This window comes from Semicossyphus pulcher, unplaced genomic scaffold (assembly GCF_022749685.1).
Source record: "Semicossyphus pulcher isolate SPU_LCO1_2020_fin unplaced genomic scaffold, fSemPul1.0.p SCAF_19, whole genome shotgun sequence".
Classification (NCBI taxonomy): domain Eukaryota; kingdom Metazoa; phylum Chordata; class Actinopteri; order Labriformes; family Labridae; genus Semicossyphus; species Semicossyphus pulcher.
In genome coordinates, this window is record NW_027211692.1 from 981,301 (window position 1) to 1,006,466 (window position 25,166).

The window sequence follows — 25,166 nt, forward strand, 5'->3', positions numbered from 1 at the left end:
GTGGTCCAGATGTTTCTGACCAGGTCACAGTGTGGTCCAGATGTTTCTGCCCACAGTCACAGTGTGGTCCAGATGTTTCTGCCCACGGTCACAGTGTGGTCCAGATGTTTCTGACCAGGTCACAGTGTGGTCCAGATGTTTCTGCCCACAGTCACAGTGTGGTCCAGATGTTTCTGACCACGGTCACAGTGTGGTCCAGATGTTTCCGCCCACGGTCACGGTGTGGTCCAGATGTTTCCGCCCACGGTCACAGTGTGGTCCAGATGTTTCTGACCAGGTCACAGTGTGGTCCAGATGTTTCTGACCAGGTCACAGTGTGGTCCAGATGTTTCTGACCAGGTCACAGTGTGGTCCAGATGTTTCCGTCCACGGTCACGGTGTGGTCCAGATGTTTCTGACCACGGTCACGGTGTGGTCCAGATGTTTCCGCCCACGGTCACAGTGTGGTCCAGATGTTTCCGCCCACGGTCACGGTGTGGCCTAGATGTTTCCGCCCACGGTCACGGTGTGGTCCAGATGTTTCCGCCCACGGTCACAGTGTGGTCCAGATGTTTCTGACCAGGTCACGGTGTGGTCCAGATGTTTCCGCCCACGGTCACGGTGTGGTCCAGATGTTTCCGCCCACGGTCACGGTGTGGTCCAGATGTTTCTGACCACGGTCACAGTGTGGTCCAGATGTTTCTGACCAGGTCACAGTGTGGTCCAGATGTTTCTGCCCACAGTCACAGTGTGGTCCAGATGTTTCTGACCAGGTCACAGTGTGGTCCAGATGTTTCTGCCCACAGTCACAGTGTGGTCCAGATGTTTCTGACCAGGTCACAGTGTGGTCCAGATGTTTCTGCCCACGGTCACAGTGTGGTCCAGATGTTTCCGCCCACGGTCACAGTGTGGCCTAGATGTTTCCGCCCACGGTCACAGTGTGGTCCAGATGTTTCCGCCCACGGTCACGGTGTGGCCTAGATGTTTCCGCCCACGGTCACAGTGTGGTCCAGATGTTTCCGACCAGGTCACAGTGTGGTCCAGATGTTTCTGACCAGGTCACAGTGTGGTCCAGATGTTTCTGACCAGGTCACAGTGTGGTCCAGATGTTTCTGACCACAGTCACAGTGTGGTCCAGATGTTTCTGACCACAGTCACGGTGTGGTCCAGATGTTGATGTCTAAACCTGTGTAGTGTTTAGCCCCATTTTTTTCAGGATCCAGGAGCTGACTGAGTAAACAACAACAACGTTTAAGTTTCCAGGCCACAATCGAAAACTGATGTATGTGGTGTATGTCTGTTAGTGTGTGTGTGTGTGTGTGTGTGTGTGTGTGTGTGTGTGTGTGAATTTTCCGTTTATATGTGTGTAACTGTGTGTGTTTGTACAGCTGGGGGCAGCAGACAGGCAGAGAGGATTGTGGGAAGGCGTCTGTCTCAGTGATTTCACAGTTCAGAGGTTTCAGAGAAAGAAGGACAGAGAGAGGACTAACAGAGATCACAGCTGTCACATCTCATCACACACACACTCAATACACCTCACACACACACACACACACGCACACACACACACACACACTCACGCACACACAAACACTTACCTTCGCTTAGACAAATTAATGCACTCCCACTACACATCACTGATTCACACACTGGCACACACAGAAGACCAGATAGTTACAGACTGATAACACAGTATGACATATCATATTAGTATGATAATAACATTATATTATTTATTTATATAGCACTTATCAAAACCAAATACTAACAATAAAATACTCAACAATGTAGGGATAAAACAGGTAGACATACAGAAGAAGAACAGAACAACTTAAAACAATGTTTGACTCAAAGAGACAATAAATAAATAAAACAACAGATAAAATGAAACAAGTACAAGAAAGCCTTTCAATAAAAATTAGTCTTAAAAATTAGTTCAAAGAAGTACAGCAAGCAGCTGCATAAAATCACCTTTATATAGTTCAATAAAGTAGACGCACACTGTTGATTCAGGTTTACTGCAACATGTGGAACAAGTTAGATGTTCTAAACGCTACACGTGTAATCATAATATTGAAGTGTCTGGATCAAACCTTTTTGTTTATATAATATGTAAAAAATACTGATAACCTGTTACATCATTATTTATTATTTTTATCCAAAAAATCATCAATTAATAAATCTGAATTTTAACTGACACGTTTCGTGTTTGTTTTTCAGTCTGATCTGTTGTCTTATGGTTTAAAGCAGGAGTGGGCAACCCTGCTCCTGGAGAGCTACCTTCCTGTTTTAGGTTTCTCCGCACTGTAACACACCTGATTCTAATGTTTCGCTCGTTACCAATCCCCTGAGACGCTTCAGTTGGTTGATGACGAGCAGATCATTCAAATCAGGTGTGTTAGAGTGCGGAGAAACCTAAAACATGCAGGAAGGTAGCCCTCCAGGAGCAGGGTTGCCCACCCCTGGTTTAAAGGATGTACTTCAATGTGTTGTTGTGTCACACTGCCCTCATGTGGTCACTTACCAACATTACATGTCAGAGCCTCTTTCTGCAGTTATTTCTGTATTCTATTTAAGAACGAGACTGACAATACAAATCTCTTTCAGCGCCCCCTACAGGCTGAAGTTCTTTACAGCAGGAGTGAGAACAAGTTGTCTCTAGAGGAAAGATCATGTTGTTAGAAGTTCTCATCTTTAAAAAACCAGCCAGTGTTCACAGTGGAACCAGCCAACAGTTATGTTCCTCTGAGAGCATCACTGTTTGTTCCAGCGGATCGGTCTAACTACTGGAGTTTGTGGTGCTTATCACATGGTGGCTCTTCAGGTGATAAGATGTCAGGTTCTTTCTGGTTCCATCAGGTTCTAACAAGCTCTTAAGTTCATTATTAGGTTTTTGGAGTATCATTTATATGCATCAAGTCCTAACATTTTGTTCCACCAAAAAGTTCTTTTAATCTTTGCTAGATTTTGATGGGATGTTCCCCGGTTCTACGTCTGCATGATCTCTCAGTTCTATCATGTTCTACCAGGTTCTTTAGTAACAGGATCTCTTATATTTTATCACTTTCTACCAGTTTCTATCAGCCTCTGTCAAGTTCTGTAAGTTTCTTACAGGTTCTAGTAGGGACGGATTACTTCTGTTCTTTGCAAACAGGTTCTACAAGGTTCTACTTTATCAGGTTTTATTGGGTTCCGTGGGGTTGCACTAGGTTTCATCAAATAATAATGAGTTCAGCTCTATCATGTTCCACCTTGTTATAAAGTACAGTGTTTTATCGTGTTTTACGAATGCTACAATTTTTTTGTTTAGGTTCTATCAGGTACTACCAGGTTTTGTCAGTCTTTCAGGTTCTTGTCAGGTTCTACGACTTCCTTTGTTTTTTTTCAGATTCTATTCATCTGTTCTTACCTTATTAGACAGAATCAGGTTCTATCAGGTTCTTCCATGTGTACCATGTTTTATCAGTCTCTATGAGGTTCTAACAACAGGTTCTGAAAGTTTTTTATAGGTTCTATCTATCGGGACTGTTGACTTCAGATTGTAACCTTGTTCTTGAAGCGTCTGTTTTCGGTTCCGTTTGATCATGTTCTACGTTGATCTAAAGTATAAGCTTTGATCGGGTCCGACAGAGTCTATCAGGTTCTATCAGTCCCTCTAAGGTTCTAACAGTGATTTTTCATGTTCTACAGGGTTCTCCAGGTCCTCTGGGCCGACAGGGTCCTCAGGGGCCTCCAGGCTTCCCGGGCCCTCAGGGGCCTCCAGGAGAGAAGGGTCAGAGAGGAGATGAGGGGCCAACAGGAGCTGCAGGACTGAAGGGAGACTCGGTGAATAAACATGGTTCTATTGTAAACACGATGGCTCCGTTTAATTCTGACATGAAGACAAGATGGCCGCCTGTCTGATGTGTACTGATGATATATGTTTCTCTGATATGATGAGCTTCGTGTCAGATTGTTAGTTTCTTTGTAGTTTGTCCGACCAATCACACGCTGTGTCTAACCCCAACCCTGCGACCCAGAACCAGAACTTCAGTCTGCGTGTTGTTTGTGGTTTCAGGGAAGTGTCGGTGTTCCTGGGTTTCCGGGTTTAGAAGGCCTCCCGGTAAGACGTCCCACCCCCCTCTCAGCTTCTTTGATTGGCCCAGACGTACTGTTGTCAAAGGTCAGACTGAACATGTGTTTGTGTGCTTAGGGTCACCCGGGTCCTGCTGGAGGTCCTGGTTTTCCAGGTCTGGATGGATGTAACGGAACCAGAGGAGAGAGAGGAGAACCCGGACTTTCTGGAGAGCAAGGGCCCGATGGAGTACCGGTCAGACACACTGATCGACCAATAACATACAGAAGAGAAATGTTTGAGTCAGAAAAACTGTAATATTTCTGTATATATATGTAGAGAGAGAGAGAGAGAGATTCGTGTGCACATTTGTATGAAAAAATTACATAAAGAGATAAAAGTTTGCCATTATGTCATCAGCATACTAAGTGTGTCTGCACCAAACGCCGTAGGAGTTTCTGCAGATTTTAGAACAAAAACTCTGAACTTGCTGCCTCAACACAACAAACTGCTCCTAATATATAGACAAAGACTTTATTGCATGTCATAGCGCACTGCAGTGTACGGTATGTCGTGTTCAGTATTCATTGTGGTAAAAGTATTTTATTCTGCAGGGTTTTGCAGGACTGAAGGGGTTTCCAGGAGATCCAGCAATCTACTTCATACAGTACCCTGGGATACCTGTAAGTACACCTGTTCTGTACACCTGAGACTGAAACACAATTATTAAAATCAATAAAACTGTGTAGCTGTGGGATATTCACCGTTTCTCACTGAAAAATTTACTTAATTTTCAATCAATTATTATAATTATTGCAGATTCATTTTCAGCAACATAAATTAATTAATTTGCTAATAAACTTATTGTTGCATCTCATAACTCGACTGAAGACCAGAGATTAGGGGTTATGTTGATGGACAGTATTTTTCTTTGTTCATGTGTTTTTCTGATGCTCCACTCTGCTACATTTATGAGTAATATGAATCTAGTGATGCTGCTCATGCTGCCAATGTGTAAGATGAAGAAGACATAATGTTTGTGTGTGACAGGGAGAGGTCGGGATCGCTGGACTTCCTGGTCTGCAGGTGAGAAACAATTTGCTCATGTACAGCTTAAGTGATAGTAAATACCATCAAATAAATTATTATTTTTACCCTTTTTGTGCTAATGTGCCTCCACTTCCTGCCTTGCCTGTCTGTCTACCTGTCTGTCTGCAGGGTGATCTGGGCCTCCCTGGCCCGTTGGGAGCTGTGGGTACTGCAGGACTGGACGGGACCAACGTGAGTCACACCCTATTGTATTTTAATGGAACATTTGTTTATTTATAATTTGTTCATATCTTTATATATACCACTTGATGCCATGCATGTTGTATAGATGAAAATTACAGTGTTGAAATTATTAATTTATATATTTTGTAATAATGTGTTTCTACAGGGTCTCTCAGGCCTGCCTGGTTCCAGGGGTCCACCTGTGAGTATCATACTGAGATAAATGAAATATTGTATGTAAATCAGATAAAAATACATGTTTAGACAGTACTCCTACAGAACCACCATATTATAGATGTACCCCTACAGAACCATCAGATATGTACTCCTAAAGAACCATCAGATTATAAATGTACCCCTACAGAACCCATCATATTATAGATCAGAGGTCACTAACTGGCGGACCGTGGTCCGGGTCTGGACCCAGAAGCTGTCCCATACGGACCCAGACCTACAGCCAAAACAGAAGGATTATGATTCAAAACCTGACGGGGCGCTTCTATTTTAAGCGGCGCAGCTTTTGTAGTCTTTACGGTAGTGGTTTAGTGGATGAAACGTACAGACCGATTACATGCAAGTTAAGCCATCCCACGTGATACTACTCAGCCAATCAAGTCTGTGCATTCCAGGCAGTAAACACTGTGACTTTACAGCGCAGACAGAGAAAGACCGAGACAAACGGAGACAAACGGAGAAAGGGAGAAATAGAGACGACTGTGCCGGAGAAAGTTGAGAAAAAGACGGAGAAAGGGAGAGATAGAGACTACTGCGCTTGAGACAAGCTAGAGCTCAATTCTCTCACTGAGCAAAAAAAGTGGGAGAGTTGAATATGAGAGGGGAAGAAAATGAACCTCTACAACTGTTCAATTGTAAAAATGTGTTGAGATTTATTATCTGCAAAATTGGTTGAGACTGTTGAGTCGAGATGTTAAACAGAAAAGGGGGAATTCAAACTTTTCCTTCCTTTATTTTCTTTTTCTGAAGTTAAGCACTTTATTTGAACATGTACAATTTTCACATTTTATTTATTTGCTCTTATTTTGAAATGCAGCCCTACTTTTATTTAGTAAATGAGAGAACATTATACATATTGGCAGTCATACATATATGTTCAGTTCTGTGTTACATGACAATAAAAATTGTCAAAAGGTTTTTGAATTGTACTGAATTCATTTGATTTGACTGAGGTATTTATTACATGCAGATGTGGATACAACTACTAGGCTACTTAGATATATATCACACTAAATAGTTAGCCATCATGATCTTCTGGACCTTCACTTCAAGAAGTTTTCTCGAACTGGACCTCTTTAAATTTTAGTTGAATACCCCTGTTATAGATGTACCCCTACAGAACCATCAGATATGTACTCCTACAGAACCATCATATTATAGATGTACTCCTACAGAACCATCAGATATGTACTCCTACAGAACCATCAGATATGTACTCCTACAGAACCATCAGATATGTACTCCTACAGAACCATCATATTATAGATGTACTCCTACAGAACCATCAGATATGTACTCCCACAGAACCATCATATTATAGATGTACTCCTACAGAACCATCATATTATAGATGTACTCCTACAGAACCATCAGATATGTACTCCCACAGAACCATCATATTATAGATGTACTCCTACCGAACCACCAGATATGTACTCCTACAGAACCATCATATTATAGATGTACTCCTACAGAACCATCATATTATAGATGTACTCCTACAGAACCATCAGATATGTACTCCCACAGAACCATCATATTATAGATGTACTCCTACCGAACCACCAGATATGTACTCCTACAGAACCATCATATTATAGATGTACTCCTACCGAACCACCAGATATGTACTCCTACAGAACCATCAGATATGTACTCCTACAGAACCATCATATTATAGATGTACTCCTACAGAACCATCATATTATAGATGTACTCCTACAGAACCACCAGATGTGTACTCCTACAGAACCATCATATTATAGATGTACTCCTACAGAACCATCATATTATAGATGTACTCCTACAGAACCATCAGATATGTACTCCTACAGAACCATCAGATATGTACTCCTACAGAACCATCATATTATAGATGTACTCCTACAGAACCATCAGATATGTACTCCTACAGAACCATCATATTATAGATGTACTCCTACAGAACCATCAGATATGTACTCCCACAGAACCATCATATTATAGATGTACTCCTACAGAACCATCATATTATAGATGTACTCCTACAGAACCATCAGATATGTACTCCCACAGAACCATCATATTATAGATGTACTCCTACCGAACCACCAGATATGTACTCCTACAGAACCATCATATTATAGATGTACTCCTACAGAACCATCATATTATAGATGTACTCCTACAGAACCACCAGATGTGTACTCCTACAGAACCATCAGATATGTACTCCTACAGAACCATCATATTATAGATGTACTCCTACAGAACCATCATATTATAGATGTACTCCTACAGAACCATCAGATATGTACTCCTACAGAACCATCAGATATGTACTCCTACAGAACCATCATATTATAGATGTACTCCTACAGAACCATTAGATATACCAATTATTCATGACGGCTGTGTTTCTGTTTCAGGGAGAAAAAGGTCGATCTCTCCCCGGACAGAAAGGAGACGAGGTAAAATATTCATGTTCAAAAAAGTTTCCTGCTAGCCACACCCAAAGAAGAACACATCCAGTAACATTACTGAAGGGGGAACAAGAAGAACCACAGTCAGGACACTTTAAAGCTTCAGAGAGCAGAACTGAGAGGATTTATCTTTACTGATGTTTTAATGTGAACCAGCAGTACTCACTTCTTCACAGTCTATAGTACTACTACTCTGTACTTTACTGTACTGTACTGGGGGAGAACCCATGAAGCAGAAACTGCATGTTGTACTTCTAAGCTTAATCCAAAAGGCAACTGGACGTGGTTGAAGTTCTTGAAGAAGTTTCACCTCTCATCCGAATGGCTTCTTCAGTTCTAAACTGACTGTTGGACGGAGCTAGAAATACAGTATGAGCCTCTGTATGACCTGAATGACTGAGAACCTTCACAGATTATGCATGTTGTACTGTTTTGTACAGTCAAGTACTGGTTGCAGTAAGGTGTATTACTGTTTACTGCAGTGCGGTAGTGGTATTGCAGTATTGTGTGTTCTCAACAGGGGGATCAGGGCCTCCAGGGGCCACCGGGACCATTCGAGTATGTCGACCCTCCCGAAGACCTTTATATCAAAGGAGAACAGGTGGGCGGGACTTCAGTCTACAGCCAATCAGATTAAAGCTTTATTTCCTACCACAGTTCTTAGTGCTGTGTTTCTAGTGATTCTGTTGGTTCTAATGTTGAGTTCTATTAGTACGAATATTGTTTTCAGCTGGTTCTAATGCTGATTTGGAATGGTTCTTAAGTTGGATTTGTTTGTTCTAATCTTGTGTTATTGTTGTTGCTGGGTGCTGTGGTTGTAATTTATGGTTCTGTGTATTGGTTCTTCAGGGTCCTCGAGGCATTAAAGGAGTCTGTGCAAGTCCTGGACTGCCGGTAGGTGCAGATATCAAACCTCTGGAACATCTGGCTGAAGGAACATTAGGTCTCCGAAACACTAGTTTCTCCTCAACACAGGGTTCTACTAAACAAAAGGTTCTCCTAAACAGAGTTCTCCTAAAATCAAGAGTTCTGGTAAACAAAGAGACCTACTAAAGTTATCCTAAGCACAGGGTTCTCCCAAACATAGAGGCTTTACTTAACACTGTTCACATAGTACTACTCAACGCAGAAGTCTACAAGATAAATAATTTGACTAAAAACAGGGTTCTCCTGAATACAGAGTTCTGCTTAACAGATTTCTCCTGAACAATTAGTTCTAGTAAACACAGGGTTCTGTGAAACAGAGTTCTGCTTAACTTAGAGTTCTACTTAATACAATTGAACTCATGTCTAAAGAACGTTCAGATGCTACTGTGGAACTTCGGCAGTTATACTTCAGTCAGAACTTGACTATGTTCAGAAATGAACATGGGGGTTTAGTGAACGTGGAGCTCATAGGGATCTGTGTTTGTGGTTTCAGGGTTTGGATGCTCTCCCAGGGATCAAAGGAGAGAAAGGGATTGTGGGATTTCCTGGACCCCGGGTGAGGAACCCTTCATTTTTCATTATTGATAACTATTTATCATTATTGGTCTGATTGACTCCAACCAAAATGTTCCCATGAGCACAAAGTAATATGATTTGATTGATTTTGAGTCTTAAGAAGGATTAATTGAATCTGTGACTTGCAGAGGGAAAAACGTTTACAGTAATTTATTCGTGATAAATTATTATTAAAAAATCAGCCTCTATCTTAAAATGTGTGTGATGTGTTCGTGTGTTTCAGGGTGTTTCTGGTAGCCCTGGGCGGCTCGGAGAGACAGGATTCATGGTCAGTCAAACTTAAACAGCATAAAAAGGTTATAGCTGATGAGTTTTTAAGCACTGCTAGGTCTTTTTCAGATAACTTAAATAAATACATGTTTGCTACTCGCAGAATACGCATGCTAAGAAAGTTCTTCTATTTGACCTATCATTAACGTGGACTTTGTCGCCATCTACTGGCTCAGCAGGCTTTCTTAAGTGTTTGCAATCTTATGTGGATGGGGATATTTTGTTAAACAGTCAGGTATGTCCTGATGCAATAATAATTTGCTTTACCTGTCAACCAATCAGAAACCTGCAGTGTCCGTGTTTCAGTGGTGTGTGTGTGTGTGTGTTTTCAGGGGATACGAGGAATTCCGGGTCTGCCAGGTTTGATTGGTCGAGAGGGGCCAAAGGTCAGTCTGTTTCCTGGTTGTCTCTACTGTGTGACATCATCAACACTATGCCGACCAATAACATAAAGGGAATGACAGGAAGCCACATGTAGTAACCCAGCCAATGAGAGTTGAGCTCCTGTTTGTGTCTGTACAGTCTATAATGTCTGTGCATGATGTCTGTTCCCAGGGCATGATGGGAGATCCAGGTCCTAAAGGCCTCCCTCAGGACGTAGACATCACACACACAGGTATCGATCACTGATCGATCAGCTCACTAACGATCAAACAACACTGTCTGCTAAGTATAACGTCATTACTCTTGTAACATGTCATCACTCTGATATGATGTCATCACTCTGGCATGATGATACTCAGCTAATTCCCCTGTCTTCTAGGTGACGTTGGAGACCCAGGGGCCCCAGGACTGAGGGGCCCTCCAGGAGACATTGGGCTAATGGGAATGCACGGCCCCCGAGGAGCACCCGGCAGGTCCATACCCGGTGGGTACCCTTGACCCATGAGCAAGGCAGCATATGTGCTGATATGTGGAATGATTGGTGATTAAGCAACAGTGGCAAATTAAGGCTCAGTTAAACCTGAGCTTAATGCTAACTGTGATATAAAACACGTAAGAGACTCTGCTGAGCAGAGTAGGAGCATCAGAGTTAGTGTGAGTGAACATACGAACACACATGTTCTTTGTGTTTCTCTGTGGCTCTTCAGGACCGTCAGGAGATGTGGGGCAGACGGGAGTTCCAGGATCCAAAGGGGACAGAGGAGATCCAGGTCTGGTGTTTAAAGATGGACCCACACCTGGAGAACCTGGAAAACCAGGACGCCCTGGACCACAAGGACTGAAAGGAGAACAAGGAAGTCCAGGTACAAGAGAACATAGTTCATACCTTTTTGTGGTAAACCTGGGATTTCATACCTGTCCATAGGCAAAATTGGTGATGTAATCATCTATAATTATTTCAAATTATTCTATTTTAAAACAAATAATCAATGTTGAGGATTTCCGTTTTTTGTCTTGCTGACTTCCTGTTTTTCTCTTCAGGTAGATACTGTATCTCCGGGGCCCCGGGTGAGTCTGGAGAGTCAGGTGAAGAAGGGCCTACTGGGGCTCAGGGCTTCCCAGGGTTTAAAGGTCAGTGTCTAAATATAAGCCTTGAATGTATGATTTAGTTGCGTCTTTGTTTACCAATGGCAGGGAGTTTTATGTTCTAATTTAGAGTTACCTTTGTGGTTTATGTTCTCAGATCTACAGGTAGACTGATCCTCAGACTCATGGTGGTCACATTAGGCTTTAGTCTTGGTCAGAGAAACAGTCGATGTGAGAAAGTAAACAGAACATAAACCAGAATAGACCAGAAAGACTTGAAGCACAGGTCAGGTGGTGTTGTGAGATCAGTCGGGTTTTGTGGTCCAGTCCAGCATAGATGTTTTTCTGGTGGTGAACATCCAGTATTGGGTTTATAGATGAAGAGATAAAACACAGTGAACAGTTGGACTCTGAACCTTTGTTGACCTAATAACTTATTTCAACAAGCTCATATTGTATTATGAAAACCTGTGACAGTCAGTGGTTCCCCTGTGTCATTAATCAGACTCATCACGGGTTAAATAGAAAGAACAGCGGCTCCAGCACGTTTTCCTGAGGAACTCCTTATTTTATTGACGTGACATGATTTACATCACTGTCTATCTGTGTGTTTCAGGTATTCGTGGTGACTGTTTATGCGGCCCTAAAGTTATAATAAGGGGTCCACCTGGTCCTGTGGGTGACACGGGGTCTCCAGGATTTCCAGGAGCCCCAGGTGCCCCAGCGCTAAGGGGGGAGAAAGGTTTGCTTGGAGACACAGGAGAGCGTGGACTACAGGTGAGCTACCAGACAATCAGGTAAGAGGTCATGTCAGCAACTTGATTGATCTATTGATTGATTGATTGATAAATTCATTCATTGCAGGGTCTGGGTGGATTTCCAGGTGTCAAAGGGTTCAAAGGTCAGAAGGGAGATTTCACTGTGGTGGATATCAAAGGTGAGGCTAATCATTAAGCATCTGAACTCAACAAACCAGCAGCACAACAGTTGAGTCACACTTTGTGTCAGGTTTAAATGATTAATGCTACTATTGATTTAAATTTTTTTGCTTAATTTGTTTTACCCATGTACTGTATATATTTATGCATTTAGAAACACTGATGATGGAGCGTTTAACTTGACTTACTGGGTGGGGTATACAGCTGTGACTTCGTAATTCTAGTTTCTTAATGACTCAATAAATTCATCTAAAATGTTTGTGAGGGTCACATCCTTCCTGCTCCACTAACACCATCAACCATGAGTCATTTTTTTAACTACTGATATAGATATTGATCTGATTTGCAAAAGCAGACGACACGTAAATTACCAAAAGTGCTTGTGATCAGGCAGAAGACAGGAAAATGAATTAATGCTCGACTTCAGTCTCAGTGTATCATTGATTCTGATTAGACCTTTGATTCCAGGTGAAAAAGGAAACAGGGGCCTGCAAGGCCCTGCGGGAAGACAAGGGTTCTCAGGGAGAAGAGGACTCAATGGCCCCCCTGGGGCCCCTGGAAACCCTGGATCCCCGGTCAGTCAAACACTTGCAGCAGGTGTAAATCTGCTGCCATGTGAGACCAAGAGAATGTAGTAACTATATAGAAAGAGTGAAATTAGCCTTACAAGGTTTCTCAGGAAAAGAATCACTACTGACTCTGGAGTGAGACAGCAAGCAACAGAACAGACCAGGTTTACATAAAGTCCCGTAGATGAACTTTGATCCTTCACCAGCAGGGGACTTTACCGCTTTGTTTAACAAAGTCTTAAAAGATCCATGTCCATGAAATCTCTTGTTCTCATTCCTGTTCCTCGGAGGTACATATTAAATGAGGAACAGATTTTAATGGTCTAATGACTTTTCCTCCAACAAAGACGTTATCAAATTCTGATGAAGCAACTTTAAAATCCACAGCACAGGACTGCTGCAATATGATCCAAAAAAACCCACACTCTTTCTCACAGTCAGAACTCAAATCTCAAATCTGAAGCCACAGACAGGACACACTTTTAACTTAAGGTTATATATTATTATTATTATTTTAGTATTCTCCTCTTTGCATTAATATTCATCTTTTTGTCTGAGGTGGGGCCTCAGTGTCAGACAGGAATATTATACCTTTACATCTTTAAATCAGCTTTCTGTTTCTTTACAGGGTCAAAGTTTCTACAGTTCTCCTGGAAACAGAGGCTTCCCAGGACTCTCTGGGCCAAAGGGGTTAGCAGGACCTTCAGGTGCCGTAGGGCCAAGTGTTGTTGGGGCTATAGGACAGCGTGGGACCCCTGGGGACATGGGTCCTCAAGGACTCCCTGGTTTCCCAGGACCAAAGGGAGTTAATGGTAGAGATCATTCTGAAGTCAACGTTAAAAATCTGAAAAAAAAAAAAGGAAAAGCAATTTACATTGCCTCTCCGAGAACTCCAGGATTCTTCCTTTAAATTCTCAAGCACTCCTCTCTTCCTGTTTGTTTCCTCCTCTTCGGCTCTTCTTTCTGCAGGTGACACTCTGCCCTGTGTACCCAGAAACCCGGGTGCTCCTGGAGAGAAGGGAGACAAAGGAAATACAGGTAAAAAAAAACATGCACCTGTCTATTTGACTTCCTGTTCACCTGTCTTCCTAACTTCCTACTAAACTGTCTGTCTTTCCAGGTTACACAGGAATCCCTGGGGCGCCAGGTTTTCGTGGCATCACTGGACCTGATGGAGCTAAAGGAGACAAAGGACAGTCTGGACTTCCTGGACTACCTGGGCGACAAGGTATCAGATCACACCTGTTACACCTGTATCACACCTGTCCTTTATATTATCTATAACCTTATCTCTACATATATCCTGTGTTGTTCCTGCAGGACTTGCAGGTTTTGTGGGAGATACCGGAGACGAAGGACCTGAAGGCTTCAGTTATGGTGGAGATCCAGGTACAGTCACCTGTCGGTTCTTTTAAAAATCATCATTCAGGTAGGTTGTTAAGTCTGTTTGAGTCAGACCCTGGTTGCTCTTCCATAATCCATAAAAAATCATAATCCATAATTCCATGATTCCAAAGATAAAACAATGAATAGCAATTTATAGGGGTAGGGGACCATAGAGAATGCCTGTGGAACTCAGATGGATGTCTGTAGAGTCACCATCAGCTGATTTTACAGTTTGTGTATCTGTGTGTTTGACAGGCTCTCCAGGGCTTCCGGGCTCTCCTGGACTGCGGGGCCTAGCAGGAGACTCTAATGTCGGCCCCTCAGGACCAATAGGCTTCCCAGGGCCACAGGGGTCACAGGGACCTAAAGGAGTCCCTGGCCCCCCTGGGAATGACGGACTACAAGGTAAATTACTGGGCCTAAAATTTTGAGATGACTATTGAAATGACAGTCAAGACTAGCTTCCACACTTCTGTGTGCTCCATTTAAGAACAGACTTTTGGAAATGTGTGAACGCTTAGAGGTTGCATTTAAAAGTGTATGGTCAGAAAAGACATCCTACCAGTTACAACCATCAATCTTCAGAAAATGTGTCAAAATAATAATAAAAAAGCATTTGCACTTGTACTTTGCAACAAAGATTGGATAAATTATTAAACCTTAAAGCAATAGAAAGAAGTTCAGAATCAGAATCAGAACTAGACTACAAGTATGAAGACTCCATCCCCACGACGTCATGGCCTTGCTGATCAGTCTGTTGGCATCAGCTACCCTCAGCCTGCTGCCCCAGCACACAACAGCAAACAGGATAGCACTAGCCACCACAGACTCATAAAACATCCTCAGCATCGTCCTGCAGATGTCAAAGGACCTCATCCTCCTCAGGATGTAGAGGCAGTTCAGGCCCTTCTTGTAGACAGCTTCAGTGTTCTTTGCCCAGTCCAGTTTATTAGCTAGGTACATCCCTAAGTACTTGTAGTCCTCCACACTGACCCCCTGGATGGAAACAGGGGTCACCGGTGCCTTAGCCCTCCTCAGATCCACAATCAGTTCTTTTGCCTTTGCCACGTTGAGCTGGAGATGGTTCTGCTCACACTATGTGACAAAGTTTCCCACCACACTCCTGTATTCAGCCTCCTCGCCATTGTTGACATCCAACTGCAGCAGAGTCATCAGAAACTTCTGAAGATGGCAGGTCTCTGTGTTGGAGTTGAAGTCTGTGGTGTAGAGGGTGAAGAGGGAGGGAGACAGGACTGTGCCCTGTGGGGCCCCAGTGTTGCTGACCACTCTTTCCAACACACAGTGTTGTAAGTGCACATACTGTGGTCTGCCAGTCAGGAAGTCAACAATTCAGGAAAAGAGAGGAGCAATCTAAATGTTGAACAACAGCAGAGTGACAAATTTAAGAATTCAGTAATTCATGTGAAAAGAAGTGAAATCAGCTTCATTTATTCATACTTCTCATGTTTGTCCAGGAGCCCTTGGTTTGTCTGGGGGCCCCGGTTCAAAGGGCCAAAGAGGACAGGATGGGGCCCCAGGTATAAGAGGATCACCGGGACCCCCCTCTGACCACTGTGATGCAGGAAAACCTGGTCCCAGGGGGTTTTTTGGCCCGCAGGGACCCATTGGACCACCAGGTAAACTCTGTCTCCTGAAGATGCTCATGTCACTGAGCTTTTATTTGAATCTTTTCTTTGTCATTTTTCTTTTTTCCTTTTCAACTTCACTTCATACTATGTTCCATACTAACAGTTATTTGATCAAATAAAAGACTGTCTATCAGTAGAAACTCCTGACTGTGATATCCTCATACTTTTGTTCAGGATTTTATGGGGAGAAAGGTGAGACCGGAGAGGATGGTCCTCCAGGTTTTGGCCCTCAAGGCCCCAAAGGAAAACCAGGCTCTCCAGGTTTCCCTGGGTATCCAGGGACTCAGGGTCCTACTGGCCCAAGTGGAGATTCAGGATTGCCAGGAACTGATGGTCAGAAAGGTGAGCTCCTCCCAACAACACACCAGTGATTTAATTTTTTGGTACACAGGTTCACATACATACTCATGGTGTTTCTCAGGTCTGATGGGGCCCCAGGGCCAAGATGGCGCACCAGGGTCCCCTGGACAGACTGGAACCCCTGGAGCCATTGGGAGGAAGGGGGTGAGAGGGTTCACTGGTCAAGATGGAGCTCAAGGATGTGAAGGCCCAAAAGGAGAGAAAGGTAAGCAATTTTACCGTCCCCGATCTGCTTGGAAGGCCGTTGGGGCCGCACCGATTTAAAATCGTAAATATTAAACATGTTCAATATTTCCACTTCATCCACAGTTTGTTCTTTTTTCTTCCTGAATTTTCAGTTAAAAGTCCAAAACCTATCATCACCAATTCTTCCTGCCCGTCGTCCGCCATGTTTGTTTACTCTAAAGTCTCGTTTGAGCGCCAGAGATTTAGTGAGATTTCCACCTGTGAGAGTTGGACTCTGGTTGTTGGTGAATGAATCTGTTGTGTGTGGTGTGCTGTTTGGGTCATATCGTTGCGCTCTACACTACAGGAACAAAACTGTTCAGTCTTTGATTATATATCGTCATGTGTGGGCTCTTTCACATTTTCAACATCTGTTAAGATTTGAAAAATCTTTTAGTGTGAGCCAGACATAAGCTTGTCCATGGCTGGTGGCTGACATCAGCCAGGAAGTCCTCCATACCCCCTCCCCTCCTCACCTCCAACTGTTCCATTTTTTTGCATCGAGTCCAGTGCCACATTCAATTCCTCTATCAGGCTACGAGAGCCTTATGTTTTATCTGTGGCTCACATTTCTCCTATACACTTATAAAATAGCTTCACATCATGGCGTCTCAGGCTGCAGCAGAGCAGGTTGTAATGTAATGTTACCATCGTCTGGTTAAAAGGTGGTTAAGCTGGGGGTGCTGGTTTATCTCAGTTGGTAGAGCAGGCGCCCCACGCACTGATCGCAGGTTCAACTCCCGGTCTGCCGATCATTTGGTGCATGTCTTCCCCCACTCTCTACCCCCCACATTTCCTGTCTCACCTTTAGGCTTTTGTCCGTTTACGTTCTCACCATAATCAAACCGGACCGAGAACCGTCTTTTCTAGCGGACCACGGTGCGGTTGTTTCGTCCACACCAGAGTTTCATTCCGGCTTTCACACCACCTAAACGAACCACACCGAGGGGACAAACGCTCCAGGGTTCGGTTCAATCGGACTAAACCAAGGCTGGAGTAAACCTGCCCTTAGTCTGCAAGGTCTACAGCCTGTCAAAACCAAACCACTGTGGTCACCCCCTCCCTGAAAAGAACAACATCATTGTGCATTACCTATCTCACCTAAAAAACACTTCAAACTCATACTACCTTTGTGTATCTCCCTCAGGATGTAAAGGGGCCACAGGGCCTCCAGGAGAGACCAAGGTCGTTCCCATCAAAGGAGACAGAGGAAAACCAGGACCCTCTGGCATCTACGGCTTTCCTGGACCACGAGGTCAGAGTTGTTTCTATAGAAACCTGTGTCAGGGCATGACCCCACACAGGAAGTTGTAGATTCATTACCTTTTTAGGTTACAGGTACAGTGCCGCATTCAGGTACTCTACATTAGTACTAAAGAAATTAGAAAAGTTGAGTCTAGTCAAGTCGAGCTGAGCAAAGCCAAGCTGAGTTGATGTAAGACTGATCGAGTCGCATCAAATTAGGATCAGTTTGGTTGAATTGAGTCAAGCCGAGTCGGTTATGACAGGTCTGGTCCTGTCAACTCGGGTAAGGTTGAGTAAAGACAGGTCAGGTTGCGTTGAGTTACAAAGAGTGCATTTTTCAGTCAGTCAGGTCCAGCACTGTGTAAAGTTGAACTGAAGTTTTTGTTGAAGTGAGTTGGGACATTGTAACATCAGTAGAAGTATAACACCACTCTCTGTCTCAACAGGAAGTAAAGGTGCACAAGGGGCTATCGGCAAGCCCGGGTGTCCAGGCATCAATGGACCCCCGGGGATCATAGGTCTCCCAGGACCCCCCGGACCCTATGGCATACCAGGGCCTCCGGGAGAACCTGGGCGTCGAGGAACTCCAGGACTCATTGGCTTCCCAGGAGAGACTGGAGATCAAGTAAGATAAAGACAGCTTTAAAAATAAAGACATTTAAAGACAGGTAGACATCTGAACAATGAGTCAAACAGGTAGTAGAGCTGCTGGTCACATATGTGCAGGAACATACATAGCTGTGTAGTCTGTTAGTGACTCTAGCTACCTATGATAGTCATTTTTTGAGACAATGCAACAGTAATTGGTCGTTCAGGTAGAGGGATGTTTGTTTTACTTCTTGCTGTTTCAGAGGGATTTGTTGAGTCAGGTTGAGCCAAGAAAGGTAGTCATGCTGAAAAGGATGAGTCAGGTAGAGTCATGTCAGGCTGAGTTGAGTAGAGACAAGTCCAGTCATGTCAACTCAAGCCAAGTTGAGTCATGTCTAATCAGGTCAAGTCACACCAGATCAAGTCAGGTACAGCCTGGCCAAGACAAGTTGAGTCAATCAAAGTCAAGATCAGTGAAATCCTGTAAAGCCCAAAAAGTTTGAGTCATGTAGAATCAGGATGAGCCAAGATGGGTCGTGTTGACACAAGTCAAGTCAATTCAAGCTAAGTTGTGTTGATCGGTTTGAGTCAAGACAGGTGAAGTGATGTGGAAATGTCTAATCAACATGTCAGGTCTAGTTGTTTCAGGTCAAGTTTTGACGAGGCAGGTCGAGTTGTGCTAAATGAAGTAAATACAAGTTGAGTTGAGTCGAGTCGAGTCACGTAGAGTCAAGACAAGTCAAGTCAATTCAAAAAGGTTGAGTCTACTCAAGTAGAGTCAGGCTGAGTCAAGCTGAGACATGTCATGTGAAGCTAAGTTGACTCGTTTCAGTATGAGTCAAGACAGATCAAGTCTATCAAAACAAGTTGAGTCAAGTCGATAAACAGGTCCAATTGTGTCAAGTCGACTTTAACCACTTTATTCTCACTCAAGAATCGCAAACAAAAGATTAGGTTTAAATCGAAGAACGAATCTTTGGCTTTTGACTGTTTTGTAGAGAAGTATTGATCTGTTCTTGTTTGTGGTTGCAGGGTGACCCTGGATGTCTGGGACAACCTGGAGAACCCGGAGGCCAAGGATGTACTGGACCCAAGGGTAACACCTCTCCTCATCCCAACCCACCAACAAGACTTAAAAAAACTTTATTTATTCATTTTTTTAACATTTCCCATACATTTAATGCAGGAGACAAGGGAGACTCTGTTGGTTGTCCTGGTCCAACTGGAGACAAGGGGCCTCCTGGAGACTTTGGGCCCTTAGGTGATGACATAGTCCTGGTTTGCACTGACAGAGTCTATAATTAAGAGGCAGCATGAATACACAACCAGTAAAATATCCCCTGACTCTTTGGACCCTTTCTTTCAGGATTTCCTGGACCTCGAGGAGATACTGGAGGACCTGGTTTTATTGGGAGTCCGGGACAGAAAGGATGCAAAGGAGATCTAGGCGATCAAGGGGACATTGGTCCATCAGGTACAGAAGCTCACCAAGAACTAGTCAGGCTGAGAGCACAATGGGAGTAGGAGAAGTGGTCTCTCAGACTGACATCATGATGTAATATTACATGTTATTACATCTTACATTTTTATTGGTGACTCTGCCATTGTCTGATCCCGTCTTTAAGTGGACAATTTACAATTAAATGATAAAGTAGGCTGAACTTTTCCTTGTTTTCTTTAAGTGATTCGCCTCAACCTGCAGTATGATTGACCCCTGAATCCAGCCCATGGCAGGTAGATCTGACCCTGTCTGTTTGTCTGATTTCAGGAGTGGTCGGCCCCCCAGGTCCCAGAGGTCGTCCCGGTCTTCCAGGTCTTCCTGGTAAAGCAGGTGCTGATGGTCCTCCAGGACCGCAGGGCTGCCAGGGACTCCAAGGTCAGGACTCTAACCAGACTTGATGTCCAGTCAGCCAAGACTTGTGACTCACTTTTACAGCTTAGAAGCTTTAACTAACACAACATACAGTATTTTTCATTTTGGTAGTTTGATGTTCCTTGTTGCTACGTTTTCCTGACGCTGAGTTGGTCAACAGAAGTTAACATTTTGTTTTTCATGAGTGATTTTGTTTGTGTCAGGTCCTCCTGGACCGCTGGGTCTTCACGGACTGGACGGACTGAAAGGAGTGAAGGGAGACATGGGGACCAGAGGTACGAGTCTCACACAAACACTTGAGTCACTTGCTAACATACAGGGAGATATATCAAACTAAATTCATTATTCACATTTCTACTTCAGTGAAGAGATTACCCACATAAACAACCAGTTCATCTCATGAGACAAAAAGACTTCAGCAAAACTGACCTTCATTTCCTGTCATTTTAAACATGGGCCTAATTTGACATAATTTCGAGTCTGCATGATCAATAAGTATGAAAAGCTTTAGAACCATATACCATTTAAAACACCAAAGTCACACAGCAACACAAACTAGGTGATTGAGGCAGCAGTAGACCAGCACCATGTTCTGCAGTTGTGTTTTTGAAGTTTGATTTTTCAATGTAGTTTTTGTGAATGGAGCCACACAAACATGGAGATGTGCTTGATTTTCTCCACCTGTAGCAGGTGACTTAATCATAGTGCAATGAAGTGATGATCATATATTAGCATAACATTCAGATCGGTGTCACACAGAGATGGTTACATTAAAGTTTAGCTTGAGTCACTGGGACTGTCATCAGCATCACATCTGTCCATCTTCTCAGGTCTGGGTGTTCAAGGTCCTCCAGGCTCTAAAGGTCTTCCAGGGGATAAAGGTCCTCCAGGACCTGCAGGACCCTATGGCACATCCCAGCCAGGCCCACAAGGACCCAAAGGCCTCCCAGGACCAAAAGGTCAGTGTAGGTCCCATCAGGGTCTGCATGTGACTGTCACAGTTCACTAACTGATCCATCTAAAGAACAGAACTTTGTGACTCTGTGTCAGTGATGTATGTCTATGTATGGTTGTAGGACCTCCAGGTGGATTAGGACCTCCAGGTAACCCTGGACCAGACTGCAAAGGTTTAGTCCCCGGGCCTCATGGAGATTCTGGATGTCCTGGTCCAGACGGTGATCCAGGTCAGACTTTATTGGCAAATGTAATTTTTTTTTTTTTTACTGAAAAACTGCACTAGATTAACTCTGACCTTTGTTTTGTGTTTCAGGGTCTCCTGGGGAAATGGGGGATCGAGGTCCAAACCCTCCAGTACCTGGAGATGATGGGGACAATGGGGTAACAGGGTGCAAGGGGCCTCAGGGACCACAGGGTCCCCCAGGGTTCGAAGGAATGCCAGGCAGCACTGGAAGTCCTGGGATGAAAGGTCAGACTTTCTCCATGTGTGCAAGGTTTTCTTTAATGTGAATCGCCTGAAAAGACTGACTCCTGCAAAGCCAAATGACGCTGATTCAGATGAAATAAAAAGCAAATATTCTTCACCTAAAGCTTGATTTATAAACTTCACCAAGTGATACAATTCATTGTAGTAAGGCAGGGGAACGTACTTGATTTACCGTCTGCAGCATAGATGTTTGAACAAGAACTGGATACCGTTCTTTAAAAAGGTTTCTTATTGAGTGCAGACAATCAGTAAAATGTTTGTGGCTTTCCTCACACTTAAGTTTTCAGGCCCATAAGGCCTGCTCACTAGAGACCCTAGACTTTATATAGGTAGAGTGGATGTCACACATCGGTTTGTGAACAACTGTTTTGTAGCCTTGAGTTTTGAAGCCTTGAGTTTAGCATTTTGGTCGATGAGACAACAATATTTGGATGAGATGGTGGAGCTGGAGAGGATCGAGGGGTTAAAAGACCGTAATATATCAGCTAACGCTAGCACTTCCTTAGTTAGGTGCATCTGTAATTCATACTAACTTTGATATTAATTGGGCTTAATTAATTTTGGCTAATGAAAAATAAACTTCAAAGAAACTGTACATTTTTTAGGTCGTTGTGGTATCTACCTGTCAATCACAGGTAGCCCTCCCCTCTCTCTGGTCTCTGTGACTCTAATGGGAGCATCAGTGACCTCATGAACATCATGCTGTGTTGAAGAAGACTTGAAACTAGAGACTGAGACCATAAAGTCATTAGGAACATGTTTACTGAGGGAATACATCAGGAGAGGAGGAGGAGCATGTTCTCATAGACTTCATTTTGCAACCAGTGGAGTTGCCCCCTGCTGGCCATTAGAGAGAATGCAGGTTTGAGGTACTTGTGCAATGGTCCGACTATTGAATATTACTACAATCCAATACGAATGGACAAAATGATTTAATCATACAGCAACACAATTCAATGCCACAATCACTACCCGGACCATTCACATTGATGGGGGGTTGGTCTCTATGCACCTCATCCTGGACTGTGTGTGTGTGTGTGTGTGTGTGTGTGTGTGTGTGTGTGAGCAGGTGTCCGGGGGTCTCCAGGTTTGATGGGATTACCTGGTAATCGGGGGCCTAACGGTTGTCCTGGTTCAAGTGGGCTTTCGGGACCAAAGGGATCTCTTGGATCGGTGGGTCCAAAGGGGGAAAGGGGTCGAGTTTCTGCCTGCCCCACTTACCCACCGCCCCCGGATGGCCCCCAAGGAGCCCCTGGTCCCCCGGGTCCACCTGGAGATGCTGGCATAAAGGGAGAAATCGGGCTGCAGGGACCCAGAGGTAGGACACTGGAGGTGGACCAGGTCATCATGAAAAATAGTCGGGTCCAACTGTTTACTGTTGGATTTCTTCACTCAAATAAAAACTGACTTCACCACAGACAGCCCAGGGAAATAAAATCCAGATTTTGTGTTTCAGGTAAAAAGGGGGACTTTGGGTCTGAGGGACCAATCGGCCAAGTGGGGCCCCCAGGGTCAGATGGAGACAGAGGAGGGCCGGGCCTGCCGGGGCAGAGTGGACTCATAGGAGACAAAGGTGAAACGTCCACCTGTCTGCTTCTCTTTCTGTCCATCCTGACATCAGTTCATTCTTGTGTCACAAGTAGCAGTGTCTCCACTGAGCATGCAACTGTGAATGTAGTCAGATACATGTCGAGAGAACCAGCACAAAGGTTTGCTCATAGTGAAGCAAATTTATGAACAGACGCAAAGTTGCACCAGGCAACGCAAATGAGCAGATTTCACATCACTCGGGATTCGCTTGAGTTAATTTAATTTCTTCAGAGTGAAATTAATGTCGACTTGTGCGGTGACAGCCTGTCAGGGATGAGGTCCTGCTGCCGTCATGTTGTGATTCAGAAGTGTTTCTTCAGCAACCTTTCAACCTGTTTATTGTCATTAAATCTCAGCAAAATCGGTTTATTTTGGGTTCAATGAATAATGATCTGCACACATATGCAGATATTCGTTCACAGAGATGAATAAGAGGCTAAATAGGTGTCTGACAACAGCAGTTTCTGGGTTGCATTCAGCATTCCCACTTTTTTTATTGCATAAAACCAAAGCTGCTTAAACGCGACACTTCTGAATAGATTCATATGCAGATATCTGTTCATAGAGATTGATTTCTTTCTAATTGGTCTCAGACTTACTGAAACACTTTGCCGCATCCTTCATACAAACCGGGGCAGTAGAGACTGATGAGTCTCTGAGACCACAATCTGCAGTCCACCAATCACAGTGCAGTGTTGACACAGGCTCGTTGTGGCTCTGGGGTTCATTTCAGGTTGGAGTTGTTGTGCAGGTCTTTTTGTAATAACTGTGTGGTTTGATGTAACTTACTGTGGTGTTCCTGTCTCAGGTGATCCTGGTCCAGTCGGTGACCCGGGTCCTCCCGGGCCGACAAAAAGGTTGAACTCGGGCTTCCTGTTGGTGATGCACAGCCAATCAAAGACGGTCCCCGCCTGCCCACTGAACATGAGGGTCCTGTGGGTGGGTTACAGTCTGCTGTACCTGGAGGGTCAGGAGAAGGCTCACACTCAGGACCTGGGTACTCGCATATGCACACACACACACACACACACACACACACTCGCATATGCCCACACACACACACACGTACTCGCATATATGCACACATGCACGAACACACACACACACACACACACACACACAGAAAAATCCATATCAATTGAAGTGTATGACATATTGATTACTTTCACTACTTCACCTTATCATCAGACAGCCCTTCCCTTTGTTGTTCTTCTCGACCCTCGGAGATCTTTATTCTTAGCGTGCTCCAAACCTTTGATGTGGTAAAGGCAGCTGTTACATCCCATAATATAATGACCACTTGATGTCTGCAGGTCAGGCAGGCTCCTGTATGCAGGTGTTCTCCACCATGCCATTCTCCTCCTGTAACATGGGAACCTGCTCCTACGCCAGTCGCAACGATAAATCCTATTGGCTGTCCACGACGGCAGCCGTCCCTAGCATACCAGTGGGTGGAGCCTCTATTGAAGATCACATCAGCCGCTGTGTGGTGTGTGAAGCCCCCTCCTCACCTGTGGCGCTGCACAGCCAGACCTCTAACCAGCCGGACTGCCCCCCATACTGGAGGAGCCTGTGGACTGGATACTCCTTCCTCATGGTGGGTACTGCAGTGTTGGAGGTCGTACTACCAATAACAATCTGAGCCTGCCAGAACGTTTTGTGTGCTTTTAGTCGTTTTGACCCCTAAATATGTAAAGGGGCGGTTGTGGCACAGTGGTAGAGTCGGTCGTCCTTCAATCGGAAGGTCGGAGGTTCGATCCCCAGCTCCGTCAGGCTACATGTCGAAGTGTCATTGGGCAAGACACTGAACCCCAAATTGCTCCCGGTGGCATAGCCAACGGGTATGAATGTGGTATCTGATTGACAGTTGGGCAATTTACGTAGCAGCCTCTGCCATCAGTGTGTGAATGGGTGAATGTGATATGTAGTGTAAAAGCAGCTTTGAGTGGTCGCAAAGACTAGAAAAGCGCTATATAAGTACAGTCCATTTACCATTTAAAACAAGGGCCGTGATTTAAAAATACCAGAACTCAAACTAAACATTTACTTCAGCTA

General features: G+C 44.1%; 1 protein-coding gene across 1 annotated transcript in view; it reads left to right on the forward strand.

The window, feature by feature from the left end:
- col4a4 (collagen, type IV, alpha 4) overlaps nt 1-25,166 on the forward strand; it is a 39,213-nt gene that overhangs the window by 10,039 nt on the left and 4,008 nt on the right. Inside the window, exons 5-46 of the mRNA XM_069668359.1 lie at nt 3,670-3,804; nt 4,037-4,081; nt 4,172-4,288; nt 4,648-4,716; nt 5,084-5,119; nt 5,252-5,314; nt 5,472-5,507; nt 7,948-7,989; nt 8,522-8,602; nt 8,851-8,895; nt 9,422-9,484; nt 9,728-9,772; nt 10,107-10,160; nt 10,330-10,390; nt 10,538-10,642; nt 10,866-11,021; nt 11,200-11,289; nt 11,861-12,021; nt 12,109-12,181; nt 12,651-12,757; nt 13,380-13,563; nt 13,721-13,789; nt 13,872-13,979; nt 14,072-14,140; nt 14,393-14,542; nt 15,613-15,774; nt 15,961-16,128; nt 16,208-16,351; nt 17,519-17,626; nt 18,063-18,241; nt 19,237-19,300; nt 19,391-19,465; nt 19,571-19,678; nt 19,973-20,080; nt 20,281-20,352; nt 20,908-21,036; nt 21,154-21,261; nt 21,348-21,503; nt 22,591-22,839; nt 22,978-23,094; nt 23,920-24,108; nt 24,425-24,708. Of these exons, the coding sequence (XP_069524460.1) occupies nt 3,670-3,804; nt 4,037-4,081; nt 4,172-4,288; nt 4,648-4,716; nt 5,084-5,119; nt 5,252-5,314; nt 5,472-5,507; nt 7,948-7,989; nt 8,522-8,602; nt 8,851-8,895; nt 9,422-9,484; nt 9,728-9,772; nt 10,107-10,160; nt 10,330-10,390; nt 10,538-10,642; nt 10,866-11,021; nt 11,200-11,289; nt 11,861-12,021; nt 12,109-12,181; nt 12,651-12,757; nt 13,380-13,563; nt 13,721-13,789; nt 13,872-13,979; nt 14,072-14,140; nt 14,393-14,542; nt 15,613-15,774; nt 15,961-16,128; nt 16,208-16,351; nt 17,519-17,626; nt 18,063-18,241; nt 19,237-19,300; nt 19,391-19,465; nt 19,571-19,678; nt 19,973-20,080; nt 20,281-20,352; nt 20,908-21,036; nt 21,154-21,261; nt 21,348-21,503; nt 22,591-22,839; nt 22,978-23,094; nt 23,920-24,108; nt 24,425-24,708 (4,584 nt within the window). The remainder of the gene's footprint in view (nt 1-3,669; nt 3,805-4,036; nt 4,082-4,171; nt 4,289-4,647; nt 4,717-5,083; nt 5,120-5,251; nt 5,315-5,471; nt 5,508-7,947; nt 7,990-8,521; nt 8,603-8,850; nt 8,896-9,421; nt 9,485-9,727; nt 9,773-10,106; nt 10,161-10,329; nt 10,391-10,537; nt 10,643-10,865; nt 11,022-11,199; nt 11,290-11,860; nt 12,022-12,108; nt 12,182-12,650; nt 12,758-13,379; nt 13,564-13,720; nt 13,790-13,871; nt 13,980-14,071; nt 14,141-14,392; nt 14,543-15,612; nt 15,775-15,960; nt 16,129-16,207; nt 16,352-17,518; nt 17,627-18,062; nt 18,242-19,236; nt 19,301-19,390; nt 19,466-19,570; nt 19,679-19,972; nt 20,081-20,280; nt 20,353-20,907; nt 21,037-21,153; nt 21,262-21,347; nt 21,504-22,590; nt 22,840-22,977; nt 23,095-23,919; nt 24,109-24,424; nt 24,709-25,166) is intronic.